Source organism: Scheffersomyces stipitis, chromosome 3 (assembly GCF_000209165.1).
Source record: "Scheffersomyces stipitis CBS 6054 chromosome 3, complete sequence".
NCBI lineage: Eukaryota > Fungi > Ascomycota > Pichiomycetes > Serinales > Debaryomycetaceae > Scheffersomyces > Scheffersomyces stipitis.
In genome coordinates this window covers 844,780-859,406 of record NC_009043.1, presented here as the reverse complement: position 1 = coordinate 859,406, position 14,627 = coordinate 844,780, and the positions used below count along the sequence as shown (strand labels likewise).

The 14,627-nt window shown below is 41.9% G+C and overlaps 6 protein-coding genes across 6 annotated transcripts; 2 read left to right on the top strand and 4 right to left on the bottom strand. All coding sequences in view use genetic code 12, as the record gives it.

Moving 5' to 3' along the window:
* Window positions 1-118: 118 nt before the first annotated feature.
* Window positions 119-1,735, top strand: IME4 (activator of IME1 Predicted N6-adenine RNA methylase IME4; the record flags this gene model as incomplete). Its single annotated transcript, XM_001383758.1, has 2 exons — window positions 119-269; window positions 291-1,735. The coding sequence occupies 2 exons, from the start codon at window positions 119-121 to the stop codon at window positions 1,733-1,735; spliced, it is 1,596 nt and encodes a 531-aa protein (XP_001383795.2).
* Window positions 1,736-1,835: 100 nt separating this feature from the next.
* PICST_44311 (hypothetical membrane protein) lies at window positions 1,836-2,411 on the bottom strand (the record flags this gene model as incomplete). Its single annotated transcript, XM_001383410.1, has 1 exon — window positions 1,836-2,411. The coding sequence occupies one exon, from the start codon at window positions 2,409-2,411 to the stop codon at window positions 1,836-1,838; it is 576 nt and encodes a 191-aa protein (XP_001383447.1).
* Window positions 2,412-2,936: 525 nt separating this feature from the next.
* STT3 (oligosaccharyl transferase subunit) lies at window positions 2,937-5,178 on the bottom strand (the record flags this gene model as incomplete). The annotated part of the gene is made up of 1 exon (XM_001383409.1): window positions 2,937-5,178. Exon 1 carries the CDS (start codon window positions 5,172-5,174, stop codon window positions 2,937-2,939), a length of 2,238 nt encoding a protein of 745 aa, XP_001383446.2. The 5' UTR covers window positions 5,175-5,178.
* A 753-nt stretch (window positions 5,179-5,931) lies between these two features.
* PIB2 (Zn finger protein) lies at window positions 5,932-8,897 on the bottom strand. The gene has a single exon (XM_001383408.1). The coding sequence runs from the start codon at window positions 8,575-8,577 to the stop codon at window positions 6,067-6,069; it is 2,511 nt and encodes an 836-aa protein (XP_001383445.2). The 5' UTR covers window positions 8,578-8,897; the 3' UTR covers window positions 5,932-6,066.
* A 1,045-nt stretch (window positions 8,898-9,942) lies between these two features.
* SDH6 (succinate dehydrogenase) lies at window positions 9,943-10,425 on the top strand (the record flags this gene model as incomplete). Its single annotated transcript, XM_001383757.1, has 1 exon — window positions 9,943-10,425. One exon carries the CDS (start codon window positions 9,943-9,945, stop codon window positions 10,423-10,425), a length of 483 nt encoding a protein of 160 aa, XP_001383794.1.
* A 501-nt stretch (window positions 10,426-10,926) lies between these two features.
* MUC1.9 (mucin-like protein with chitinase features) lies at window positions 10,927-13,341 on the bottom strand. The gene has a single exon (XM_001383407.1). It carries the CDS (start codon window positions 13,078-13,080, stop codon window positions 10,981-10,983), a length of 2,100 nt encoding a protein of 699 aa, XP_001383444.2. The 5' UTR covers window positions 13,081-13,341; the 3' UTR covers window positions 10,927-10,980.
* Window positions 13,342-14,627: the final 1,286 nt, after the last annotated feature.

Genomic DNA, 14,627 nt, shown 5'->3' with positions numbered 1-14,627 from the left:
GTTTCATATTCCGCATTTTGCAACTAGAAATGATGTATAATTCTTCATTCAAATTCTATAAATACATCCAATTCTCTTTTATGAATTGAACCTTGATAAAACTGAGGACACCGTAATCATGAAACACGATTTGTCACATTTCTCGTCGTTCATTTCCTTTATGCTAGACTTCGATAGTGTTCTTGATGAGCCAGTTAGAGGAGAACTACGTACTATTATGGTTCTCTACCAGATGAAGCAGAAAAGCGACGACGGAAAACAAGAATCTGGTTCAGGCGATGGAACTTCAGATTATGGATCTTTTCTTCAATATTTAATTCAACTCAATACAATATCAGGAAACTGTTTGGTATTTGATAGGGAAATTAATGAAAACAACAGGAATGTCAAGCTAGTTTATGTCAACAGAACACGGTTGGTGATGTTGAAAGATCGTATTGAAGGCAAACGAGGTTGGACTATTCCATATGAAGTCGTTCTGAAACAAAGAAGTTTCAAGAATAGTAACGAAGAGTTATTGGCTATTCTATCAAGTCCACTTCATAGCAGATTGGAAATTAATGGTGTGAATAATTCAACGAATGAAATAGCTGAGTGTGACTATGAAACACTCGATAAGTTAATTCGAGCAACTTCAGCCAGATCAGTTTTGAGCAAAGAGAAGGCGAGATTGAAGACTGTAGAGAAGAAATACTTTCAAGTTTGTAACAATGTGAACCATAACCAGATACTTGCCAATGTCTGTTTCAAGAAAAATGTAGATCACCAGAGCATCACCAAAAACTCGATTCCGGGAATGGCCCATATGCACCATAAGATCGACGAATGTAGAAACATGATATCTCAGGATATATATAGCTGCTCCAAGTCTAAGATCCATTTCTTGCCAATCATCAATAGCCACACGGAAGTGTTTCTGGGTGATTGTTCGTATTTGGATACCTGCCACAAAATGAAGACATGTAGATATGTCCATTATTTCACGTTAAACCCTCTTATCGAGGGGAATGACAATAACAGTAGTGCAGACGAAAACGAAATTCAAAGACAATGTTTGGCTCACGAGTATACTATTGGTGAATGTTTCAGTGAGAATCATCGAAAAGTGATTCCACCGCAATGGATCAACTGTGATGTGCGCTATTTGCCATTTTCGGTATTGGGTAAATTCGCAGCCATTATCTCAGATCCAGCATGGGATATTCACATGTCGCTTCCATATGGAACTTGTAAGGATGAAGAGTTGCTTTCATTACCAATGCACGAGCTTCAAGACGAAGGAATAATTCTTCTTTGGGTAACTGGTAGATCTATACAGATAGGGAGAAGGGCTTTGTTGCAATGGGGTTATACCATTTCTGACGAGGTTATCTGGGTGAAGCTCAACCAGTTGAAAAGAACCATTGTTACAGGAAGAACAGGCCATTGGTTGAACCACTCGAAAGAACACTTACTTGTAGGAGTTAAGGGCAATCCAGCATGGCTAAACAGAAAGATAGATACAGATATCGTGGTTAGTGCTACTCGTGCCACTCTGCGTAAGCCAGATGAGATATACGACATTGTAGAACGTTTGGTCGGCGTTCATTCCAGAAAGCTCGAGATCTTCGGTAGAGACCACAATACTCGTCCCGGTTGGCTAACTATTGGTAACCAACTTCAAGGTTCATTTATCTACGAGACTGAAGTCAAGACAAGATACCAGCAGTATCTTGGCACTAAGGAAGGTCCTTAAATTGCTAATACTACATACCCTTGTTCTTCATATATAACTACATAAAATATAGAGCAATCTCCAGCTAGTAAATAAGTACACCACAGTTTGTGTAATGTGCTTACTTTGACTTTTCTTTTTCTTGCAACTTGAAGTTTCTGATGTTGACACCAGCTCTGTTGTCCATTCTCTTCTTCAAGTCCAATCTGTAGCCCAAGCCAAAGGCAATCTCAAAGACTACAAAGAAAGGAGCCAATACCAATGCTTGCATCAAATTGTCCAACAAAGCTGGGGCTCTCTTTTCGTGAACTCCATGGCCATAGAATTGAGCCAACCAAGAACCAATATGGGCATAGATAGCGTATCTGATGATTTCATCCTGGGTAAAAAGGGATGTAGGGCCAACATTCAAATAGTAATTCTTGAGTCCAATTGCGTAAGAAGTTAAAACAACAAAGGCTGGAATTCCACATTTCCAGTCGAGCAACACGTAGAATGTGCCAAAGCTGAAAGCCAAAATTGAGCCCAAGTTTACATACGGGTTATCCAAGAAAGGAATTTCCCTGATGCTCAAAAATGTGATTGATGAAAGTAAAATGATTGGGATACAGCAGAGATGGATAGCAATATTGGTCTGGTTGAAATGGTATGATCTGTAGAACACTAAATGGCTCTCTAGGTCAAGCAAAGCTGTCATTGTAGAATTTTGTATTTAGATAGTTCGTGAAAAAATTGAGGTAAAACGAATAACGCTGTATGAAAGTTGAGATTCGATGATAATGGGGTACGGTTTAAAGAATGTCACTAACAGCAAGAAAAAGATGTGGTTGGAAATTTCCTGTTTATATGGATTTGAAAGATGGGGAAATCTATAATGACATGTGCAGGAGATATGGATTTTCAAATCAGGTGGGGCAAGCATATCAGCAGCCGAGGTAACACCATTGTGGAAATAGGAGAATGAGCCAGAATGGCTTAGAATGTTGGATTGAGTGGAGCCATGAGAGATAAGGATAGGGATACATTCATGAACTTGCTCCACCAGGCTTGAGTTCGATGACATCTAAAAAACTCTGGTTATCCCATACAGCTGAAATGGTACCAACTAGTTGATGAAAGTAGTGGCGATATGCTGAATCTAGATGTACAATTATGATCTGTGACAGATCTGCAGTATCAGTGTATATATTTTTAGTATATATTATAAACAAAGACCCTCTTCTTATTCTCTCAATTCCAAGGCTGGCCTCTTGATGGTTCTGGATCTCTTGGACTGTTTGTCGGTTTGCTTATCAAAGGCCGAGGCTTGGTGTAAGTCTCTGCCGACATTATCGAGATCTTTGACCTTGTAGATTCTGACAATCCAGTTTTGCGACGTAAATGCTTCCTCAACTACATTCAATTCTGGTGAGTTAGCAGCAGGGATGTTTTGGTTTCTGACCCTGTCTACTCCATCTCTGCCGGAGTACAAGTCTGTGAATCTGTAGTAAGACATCTTGTACATCAACGAGTTCTTCATGGTGTCGGTAGCCTCTTTATCGACCTTGTACTCACCTCTATCTGTGAAGAAGTCCCTCTCGTGCACTTCATCTGGCCATATACCTTCGGCAATTCTAACCATCCAGAGGAACTTATTTATGTCGTCTCCAGAGTAGCCAATTAACCCACCAAAGATCACCAACACGTAGTCTACGTCGTGCTGCTTCAAGATCTTGTAGGCTACATCTTCTGAGGAACACATTGCCTTACCCACAGTAGCGATATGTGTGTTGTTCCAGGTGTTGTTGTCCACCAAGGTGGTTCTGTCAGCCATACCTCCGATCTGGTAGCCGTAATCCCACCAGGCCATGACTTTTGCATCTTCTGGTGTGTTCATTCTCAACCAGTAATAGGCTTCTCTGTAGTCATCAATGATGTTTTGTGAGCCATCTGGATTTCTAGATGCCAACACAACCGAAGGAGAGGAATAGGCATTAGAAGTGACCCAAGTACAGTGCAACACAAAGTAGAATAGGTAGAAGGTGAAAGATGCCATGACGAGTATCCTCGATACGAGTGGAAGAATAGGAAATTTGAAGGCCTTTTGCTTCTTCTTTTTTTCACTTTCCTTTTCATCTTCTGGTTCTGTGTCTGTCTTAAAGAGATCTACGATATCTAAATAGATGTCAAACAACTTCGACAAGGCAATAGCTGCAGAGACACAGATTACTGGAGTCAAGGTCAACATCAATCTAACCATGACACCGGCAAAATACGAACACAAGACACCGTAGATGATTACAAACACATGTTCATCCTTTAACTCCTGGAAACACAAGTAGATACCAGCTGGGAAAAGCCAGATCAAGATGGAAGTATCAAAGAAGAAAGCAGGCCATGCTGTAGGCTGATGTTCAGAGACAGAAGCAATAATGGGAATGTGAATCTTGGCATAGTTCGTATCCCACAATGAGTAGAATCTACCAGTCCAAGGAGCGATCCAACCAAGAGCCGTTAAGGCAAACAAAGCGCCAACTCCCAACACGGTAACCAGCACAATCGAAACTCCCAAGAAAGTCTTGAACTGCTTTGAATTGATTCTGGATCTGACGTAATCGCCAAAAGCCACCAACTGCAATAATCCAAAGACTCCCAAAGCTGCCATATGGTCGTTTGAGCGAATGGGTAAGAAGCCTACAAATGGGATTTGCATCGACGCCAACGTTCCCAAGGCATACCAAGTGGAATAGGCCGTATACAAACGATGGGTGTATCTTCCCATTACGAGCAATACAAAGACATGGAGGGGAATCAAGTTGGTGATGAACACATAGCCACCCCATGCTGAGACCATGTAGAAGTAGAAGAGAGCAGTTAAAGTTCCATAGAAAACAGAACCCAACTTCATTGCCTTAATCCAGAAGTAGAAAGTAGCCATAAGCAAAGTAATAGCAATAGCTTCGTTATCGTACGAGCCTGCTACAGATCTGGAGATGTACCCTGGAGCAATACCCATAAATATGGCAGCGAGTAAACCAGCATTGGAGTCCTTCATCTCTTTGGTCAAATAGTAAGTAAACACAGCCGTCAAACCAGAGAAGGCAGGTGCCAAAAGAACACAAACATTTCTGATATCAACTGGTAAAGCAAGCCATTCTCTCAAGATGTGCCAAATGACTCCAGAAGTCACCATAAGGCCAGGATACAAAGTTCCTCCAGTAACACGGCCTAATGGGTACCATGTCCTGTCATCAAACCAGTTCAAGAACTCGTAGTAAGAATGTGTCACCAAATATTTGGTGGCTCTGAAGTTGAACCATGGATCAAACTCGTGAATAATGGATTCGAATCTTATAACTGAGAAAAGCCGAGACGATACAGCAGCTCCGGCTACCAGGAGGAAAATTATAACCCGTAAAAGTAAACGGATCGTTTCAACCGGGATGCCGAACACCTTCAACTGTTTGGACTGGGTTGTCATGGTGCAGAAGGCGGTCAATTGATGGAAATTGGAAGAGTAGAAGTTGTAAGAGTGGAAATTCGTTCATTGAAAAAACACGGTGGTTTGGTAGTGTGCAGGGAAGGCTCTGGAAAGCAAATAGTGAGCAGCAGTGAGACTGTAGAGTGGAAAGACGGAAGTGGAAAATGCTGCTGCTAGATAACAATTAGTAGGGTATAGTGTGTAAGTATTTGTATATCAATCGTGATGAGTGTGCTGAGTATACTGAGATTATCATAAAGCGTTTGATTTCCTTAAAAATTGCAAAATGTGATTTCTGCATAATTTATCATTTATGGCATATTATCTATGCAATGTATAATGTAAGTACCAAGTGGAAGAAAGTAGCTTACCATATTTAAATTTATACTGTAATAATACCGACAGAGTAGTAGGCAATTGAAGATATAGCACTATATAGCACTTCTTTATCTTTTTGAATGTAATACCAGTGCCGTCTTTGATGTCCTGATTGACCCTGATATATTTACTCTATCAATTTCAGCATTCAAGTCCGAAGTTCACATTTCGAACCTTCCAATTCAAATGGCCCTTCCCAATCTCCAATTTCCTAAGCTTCTATAAGTTTGGGTGCCTATACAAAGCTTCTTTTCCACGTAGCTACAATCTGCAATGCAATCTTGATGATCACCATAAAAAGACATTAGCGTACCGTGGCTAAATACCTAACAATCAATAGATATAAAATATACTGTTCTCTACTCTCTACATTATCTTTAGAAAAACTTCATAAAACCAAGTATAAAATGACAACGCCTCTATTCAGTATCAAAATGCATATTATTGGAGTCATATCAAGCTCTCCGTGGCAGATCCTTCTGCAGTATGAATTAAATAAATGATGTAGTTAAGCTCAGAACGAACTCCAACTCCAGTTGGCAGGCACACTGCCTACAGCTTGTTCGCTTCTTTGGTTCGTTTCGTCATTGGCATTGACTCCAATCAAATGAGACTTGCCTGGGTTAATACCATTCCGCAAATACTGTGGATTGGGTGTCTGTGACGATCTAGTATCCTTTCTGGGTCCAACTGTGTCTACTGCTGAACCAACACCAACACCAACACTACTACCCTTAGCAACAGTATTACTAATAGTATTACTATTAGCAGTACGAGCAATGTGTTCAGCAGAATGGTAAGACGAGTTCTCCGACGACGAATGTGCAATGTTGACTCCAAACTCGTGCTGTATGAAGTCATTATACTCTTCAATACACAAATCGCACACCTTAGACAAAGTACCTCTGCCTCCCGTGGTAAACTGTGCCAAGTGATTGATATAGAGATAATGCGACGTATGCTCCTTACAGTAAATCCCTCCACACTTCCGACAATGGTGTCTTCTTTCAAAGAAGTTGAACACTTTGGAACAGAAGGGCATACCACACTTTAACACGGCCTCATCTTTAACCCAATGCTTTCTGGTAGGCGGAGCGCGGAAAATGTATGACTCGGGATTTCCATTCTTGCCCAACAAGCTGAGGAAAGGCGACGAACCTGGCTGGTTAGTTGTGGAGCTCGACGATTCTACAGAGATTCCAGAATCAAACGACTTTACAGAGGCTCTACTGGACGATCTAGGTGTAGCAGCAGGTTCGTTCAAGTTCAAATGGTCGTGTTCGTAGTGTGTACCATTCTTTGGAGAAGTAGACAACTCGTTAGGCGAGTTGGGATTAGATCCAGACGTATTTGAATTAGTAGGTGATACAGTACTCAAAGTAGACATCCGCAACACGGCTGGAACATACATTGGACTTCGGAATCCCTTAATCTGCTGCAACTGCCTGTTAGCCTTGGGGTAATGAAGATGTGGATTCTGTTGTGTTTGTGATGCCATATGAGAATTGTATACATTGGGCGCTTGGAATCCTCCCAGAGGAACTCGTCTAGTGTTCATGTTCTGGGGAGGTACTACAGCAGAAGGGATCCTATTACCAAGCTGCATATGGTGGCTGTCTTGCTTTGAATGTTGGTATTGTTGCTGAGAACCTTGGTGAGCTTGTGGATGATGCTGGTACGTTTGATTGACATCACCAGAATTGCTGCGTACAGCAGCATTTGACTCAGTTGCTACATTTTCTACAAACTGCTCTCCTTCTGGTAAACTAGGCAATGACCTCTTTTGAGACAAGCTGGGTGTACCAGTTGGGATCGAATCAGGATTTGAAGTCGTACTAGTATTAGGGTTGAAGATTGAAGAATCCCGTTCACCAAACCCAGTCACTGCCGAAGTCGACGCGGAAGCAACACCTGGAGAAGGCAACTTCTCCGTCGCTACTTTGGGTTGTCTTGTAAGACTAGCAAAAGATGACAAGTCTACTTCTGCTGGCTGGTAAGGCTCTTGAGTTCGTGTCTTGCTTCCTGGAGCAGATGTTGAAGAGTTTATTGATTCCTTGCTGGATTCAGCTATGTCAATCTTGGGCTTAGAACTGGCTCTGTTGAGTGGTCTTCTTGTAAGACTATTGTCAGCCGTATTTATAGGCATAGGAGACAACGAGAGCTTCTTCAAAGCGTTCAAGGTGAGCTTCTGTTGTTGCACAATCGTGTCTTCATATTCTTCATCATGATCCAGTGCAGATTTTGACTGAACAGTAGAAGTGGCATTAGTATTTGTTAAAGAAACAGCATTTGTAGTTGCAGCTGTAGTTGTGGAGGACGTAGCACGATCACGACTGCGCTGAGAAGTCACTTTTGACTCAGTAAACGGCAACTGCTGGCCGATCTCGATATCGTCTTCCATCTTGAGATTCGTGATGCTAGACAAAACTGGAGCCTGGATGAACGACTGAAAGTTGCGACTAGCAGTAGCATTGATATTGGGATTAGAATTACTGCTGTTGCTATGGAGATTATTGAGATTGTTGTGAGAAATACTACTGCTGCGAGTGCCAATATTGACGTTGTTATTTGTGGGAACACTTGCTAGGGCCTGTTGTTTCAATGACTTTAACGAAGCTGTGGATAGCACTGACTGAAATGACTGAGTACGTGACTTCCGGGGATCTTTCTTGGTGAACGACAAATCAGAACCGTCGAGCTTGTTTTCGTTTCCGTTTTCGTCGTCAGCTGGAGACTCTACCGAGTCTGAGTTTACGTTATTGTTGTCAGTGATAATGTTGATAGGAGAGTTGTTGGTAGCAGTGATATTGCCATTTGTATTAGAATTAACATTAGGGATGCCGTTGATAGCATTGTTATTAGTAGGATCCGGATTCGTATTGGCATTTGGGTTGGAAAGATTGGAAAGATTTGTATTGGTTTCGTCTAATACAGTAGCTATGTTTTCTCTTGGCTCGTCGTCGCTAGAGTCTTTCTCGGGAGACGCTAGAGTGAACTTCGGCTGTTTGCTCGGAGGGGTGGACATGATAGGAAGAGTCAGATGTTGTATAATGAGTATAGATGTAAAATATGAAGCAATTACCCAGAAACTTTATATTGAAGAAGTAAATATTGAATGTTGAAGGACTTAGATGTTGGATATGTTGATGGTTTGAATTGTAGAAACTTTATTGTATAATTTCTTATGGTTTAATTGCTAACTGATGGAGATGCCTGGTGAAACAACCAGTATATGTATTCTAGCGATTGAACTTATAGATGTTCGGGTGAGTCAGTAGACGATGAGCTAATCTCTCAAGCCACAAAGTTTCTGAAACAGAGGGACGACTCTGTGTGACTGCTGCTGCTAGCCTCAAATATATCTGATAACTAACTGAAAGAATACAGAAACAAAAGTATCGTATGTTAAAGAAAAACGCCTGCAACTGAGCATATAAGAATGTTATCGTTAGGAAGAGTCTGGTGGCCTGCAGAGTTCGCCGTAAATAGACGACTCTCCAGCGCATTTTTCAGGCATCCGGGCTGGAGTCAGAAATGTAGGGAGAAAAAATTGGACAATGGAAGATAGCGAAGTCCGCGAGATCTGTAGCGAGAGAATAGTGAGACATATAGCGACTCTGTCGCGGTTCTGATGACGATGCGAACGGAGACTCCCAGTGGGAAAAGACGTACAGGGATGCCCATTGGCACAACACGTACGTCCAGCTCTAGGATAGGGGATGCCCATGAGCCGTGGACTGTGGACCGTGGGATTTAACAATTACAAGTTCCAAGAGCATATGAATTAGCTGATGTTGCACTTTTCGGTACCGGTGGTGATTGTCGTGTGAGCAGTTGCAAAATGAAAATGCTAGCGATAACGATAAATGCCTTTGCCCCATTGTGGTAGCTACGGCTTACGCACGCTAATTCAGCTCACTAAATATATGCTACTACACCGAGAAATACCGAGAAATACCGAGAAATACACTGAAAAATACACAGAGTGGAAAAACAGGCAAAAAAGTGGGAGCAAAGAAGCTAATCAAGATTCAATTAAAAAGAAAGCTCATGAATATCATACTACACGGCTCCTTATACAGCCTGGCACTCCACAAATCACAAATACCACGTACCAAATTGACTCGATGTCTCCATATATCCAGCTCTCCTTTCTTTCTCTACTCTCCCTAGAGGGTCACATGACCACGCACACTCTCCTGCGTAATTAAATTTCTCTCATTGGCCAGAAAATCCTGCTCCGGGGTATCTGCGATTTACTTTATACAAAACTGAATATCCATATATACATAGAATTTTCATCTCTACTCTTCCCCAACTTTTGTATAACCTCGCTACTTCACACAATATGCTTGCTCGTTCCAGCTTGGGCTTGTTGAGAAAGCCTGCCATGTCAGCCTCCAGACTCTCTGCTGCCAGAGTCTTGTTGGCCAGATCTGTCTCTACCGTGAAGGCTTCGCACGATCAAGAGAATGAAATCTTGATAGCCCAACGTAAAAACAGACCCGTGTCGCCTCACTTGACCATTTACCAACCACAATTGACAATGGTGTTGTCCAGTTTTCACAGAATCACCGGGGTGGCCATGGCTGGCGCCTTCTACGCCTTGACCTGTGGATACGCTGCCACTTCTATCTTGAACATTCCTTTCGATGCTTCTGTTTTGGTTGGCGTTTTCGCTTCTTTGCCTGTCGCTGTCAAGTTATCAGCCAAGGCTCTTATGGCTTACCCATTCGCTTTTCATTTCGGTAACGGTATCAGACACTTGGTCTGGGATTTCGGTAAGGAATTGTCCATTCCCGGTGTCTACAGAACTGGTTACGCTGTATTAGCTGTTACTGCCGTCTTCGGCTCCTACTTGGCTTTCTTTTAGGCTTGTTCTAGTCTGGACAAGATGATAGAAGATTGTAAGTTGTGAATAAATTGCAAAGATGCAAATGATAGATGATATTCTATATCTTCAAGAAGTGATACAGCAGTGTGATGTTTCATTTAGCTTCATCTTTATATCAGTTCATTCATTCAGTTCAGATTCGTTCATCTTATCATAATGAGTCTTCCTTAAACCAGACTCCCGCATTACTCTGAATCATACATATTCTCTTATTTATTTATATACTAGCATGGTTAATGCAAAAGCACAATGAAACACTTTTCTATAGAAACATTTAGATCTGTCACAATATAGTGACGGTTCTGATTTCGTCCTCTAAGAAATAAATCGCCTACATGAGGTACTAGAATATCACATTAACGATAGGATGATAGTTTATGGTTTATAGTTTATAGTAACAAAAAGATGTGATTTCATATAGTTGCTTAAGTGAAATCTCTTACAAATCGCTCGCTCATATCTACAGCTATTGCCTTTACTCATAGATCACAATGTCCCATCCAATAAATATTATATACACCGTTATTCATTACACTAATGCCTCAAAATGCCGATGTCAAAGTCAGCATCAAAACAAAGGCAGGGAGTATCGTTCGTACAGAAGCCACAGTTCAACTTCAGCTTCTTCTTCAACAACGAATCCTGGACAACCGGCTCGTTCTTGTCGTGGATCTTGACCCGGAGACTGCTCTCTTGCTCCTTCAACAAGTCAGCGTTAGGAGGAATTCCTACGTTGTCTACATCGTCGTTAAGTATAAGTCGGTTGAGGAAATCGTTCTCTTCCATAAAGATGTCGATATCCTCACTGGTGAGAGCGTTGTTATCGGCAGAAACCAAGTTACCACCAATTGTGTTGTCTTCACCAAGAATGTCAATTACGATATCTTGGTCCCCATCTGGATCAAAGAGAGTAGAAGCTTTTAACGGCTTAAGAAGATCTGGTGTGAATGAAGAAGATCTCCCTGCTGTTGCTAAGTCTCCATTACTTGACAATGAAGTTCCAGCTACTACTGAAGTTGGAAGAACACCATTCATGGAGTTCTTTTGCTTTCTCAAGTTGTTTAAACGCTTCAACTCTTCCGTCTTCATCGACTTGAACTTGGACCGAATCTCAAGATAGTGATCTATCTGACTGTTAATCACTGTGTCAGAATTGGAAGATTGATTACTGGCTGAACTACGCTTGGTAGCGCTATGTATGATAGAGGACGACTTCGTTAGGTAATTAAGGAACTTGTTTAGATCGTTTAAGTTGCTAATGGATTCTAATTGGTCATAGGATGTACTTTTGGATATCGTCAGCGGACTGTTGACTCTTTTAGACTTGCCTGTAGAAGTCAGATTTGTTCTCAATGCATCAAAAGTGATCATACCATTTTGCACAAAGCTGAGTTCCTTGATTTGGTTGGTTATAACTTCAATGTAGTTTCTGATTAGTTCCTGTTCCTTCAACTTCGAAAGATAAGACATTTTCAAGTTAGCGATCTCTGACTTGGGATCGTTTTTGGAGACAATAGGAGGAAGAGGGAGCTGAGAAGAAAGAGGTGAAGCAGAAGAAGAAGTAGGCACGGACGATGGCGAGCTGATTGAAGGCGAGTGCTTGTTACTAGGACTATTAGAAACAGAAGGTGGAATAGATACTGAAGTTGTAGACAAAGGCGAAGAAGCTCTACCGTTGCTTGCTTGGGAGTATTGTTGTTGGAGTTGGGCGAGAATCTGCCTTTTGTCTACGTCCGAAGACAAGCCTGATTTAGCATCGATGAAATCATGGCGTGGATCTTGCGATTTTACTGTTGCCGAGTTGACAGATGCAGAAGAAAGTGTAGAAGGTCCAGTGTGAGTTATAGAAGAGTTGCTAGGAATTGTACCAGAAACTACGGATTTCGAGACTGGTACTCCATTGACTGTCCCAACTACCTGTTTTTCGACGGTTTCCTTCTTGATCTTGGGCCGTTTCTTGGGGCTGACTTTTGCTACGGCTATGGCCTTAGATTTATCGTCAGTTTCAGCAGAAGCTGTGGGTTTTCTGCCAGGTCTGGGTCGTGGAGGAAGCACCCATCTTTTAGAGGTGTTGATATTCAACGAAGTTTTATCCAGCGATGTTGGCGCCAGCATCATGAGCGATGTCTTGACATTAGGATTTGGAACTGGTGAGAAGCTGGAAGGCTTGGGAAGTACTGCTATAGGCTTGGGTGCGATCTGGGGCTGGATCTTGGGATACTTGTGGGTAGACGGCTGGATCTTGGGATGGTGCTTTGGCGGTAACTGTGGTCCAGCTGGTTCTTTGCCAATGATGCGGCCCCTGTAATTGTTTTGTATGGGTATTGCGTTCGTATTCGTGTTGGTATTAGTCGTATTTGTGTTTGAATTTGGTGAAGAGCTGGGAGAGGAATTAGTCTGCGAACCTTTTGCCACGGGAGGTGGAGTAGCTGCAGAATTGGCAAATATTGTTGTGAGTTTCGTAGCTGTGAGGTTCTCCTTCTTTATGAGCGGGTTGCGGAAGGTGGAGTTAGAGACTGTGGAAGCAGACGAGTTTGTCTTTTGCGAATCAAAGCTTTCTGAAGTCTCCATCTTGACTTTGGCGGCCGGAAAATTGAGTGTAGGCGACACTCTGGCAGCCTCAGGGCTCAGCATGGTTTCTGGTACGGCAACTTGAAGAAGGCTGTGAGTTTGGAGAAATGGTAGTGGTGTTTTGTGGGTTGAAAAAAAATTGAATGTCAATAAATTGGTTAATTTATGAAAATAACTGGCTGAAAAATACGACTCAGGTAGATTGAGATTGAGATTGCGACTCTTGAGTTTGCCAATATGAGAACTGCCTTATATGAAAACAGCAATAGTACTTGTATATTGATACTCTAATTCTTCTGTGGCAGTCGCTGTTGCTTATCAGATGAGGATACGAGATTAAAGATGCTGTTTGTATAAATCAGATAAGAGTAGCCGGATTGTGTGTCTGTGCATTTATGGCCAGAGATGGCCAGATTTTTCAGGGATATTATTAGTTTGGTAGACAGGTGCGGAAACCAGAATCACAATGGAATGATGTAATGAGTCTTCGGACGCGATGAGATAGAGAACAGCTTACGTGCTAAATATAAGATTCGGTAGAGCTAATCAGGCTCCGCTTGTTGTTTTGTCTTCTTCTAGAGCGAATAGAGCTGGCTCTTGTAATTTCTGTGAAATCACCTGGGTGTCTCTGCCTGAGATTAATTTTTAGTTGTGGAGCCGAATCTGGGGAAGTCCGATGTCTACAAAGTATAGGAAATTTTGTATTTTTTTTTGCTGAAGCAACCTGCTGGCACTTTCCACCCACTGTGATCTGGACTTCTTTGGGCCTTCTTTATATCTTCTCTGGGATGCTTCTCTAGCTGTGATCGTTCATTTGGTCCGGCCGTAGACCCAGAGTCATGGCGTGCACACAGCGCGGTTCCACTCGGCTGGTAGGACAAAGTCGGGTCGACGGAGTTCAATTAATATCGCAGTAGTAATTCAAGGTTGTATCGGAAGTTGTGTTGCTTTTTCAGTTGAGATATTTCAGTCAGCAATTCGAGTGTGAAATCCAGTAGAGACGAAAATACTAGAAGATGACTCTGGCAGAGAATTCGGAACGAAGAAAGTGAAGAAAGTAATTTGACAAAAGAAAAGTTTGGTAATGCTAGCAAGTCTTGAGCATTTCTAGCTGGCTTAGAGCAACGGTGAACTCCGATTAGGATGACTATTCAATTTCTACAAGGAAGATACAATGGGGGTTCCATTTAGGGATTGAGTTGCAACTTCATTGCCTCAGTCATCGAGTTCGTAATCCTCGGTGATTCCCTTTCATGCTCATCTGTTCTACTCTGGCAATACGGGAGATCTTTTGGTCGGTGACAAGAGCACTAAAAACTACAAGCCTAAAGAATGCTACCAACTACAAGCAGCGGGACGAGTGCAATATATAATATACTTAACGTTTTATAACCGTGCTGAAGCCTTTCTCGTGATCCAGTGAATCCTGTGAAGTTCGCAACCATCTGGCTCTTTCTCTTTACTTTTGATATCGCACTGCACAATACCGGTTTTGTTTACATACAAAAAAACCAAACAACTCCTTCATCTCTAATTCTCTAGTAAGACCTTGAAAAACGACATTCGAATCCCAAAGTAAAGTTGATCTATTGTATCATATAGTGCTGTCG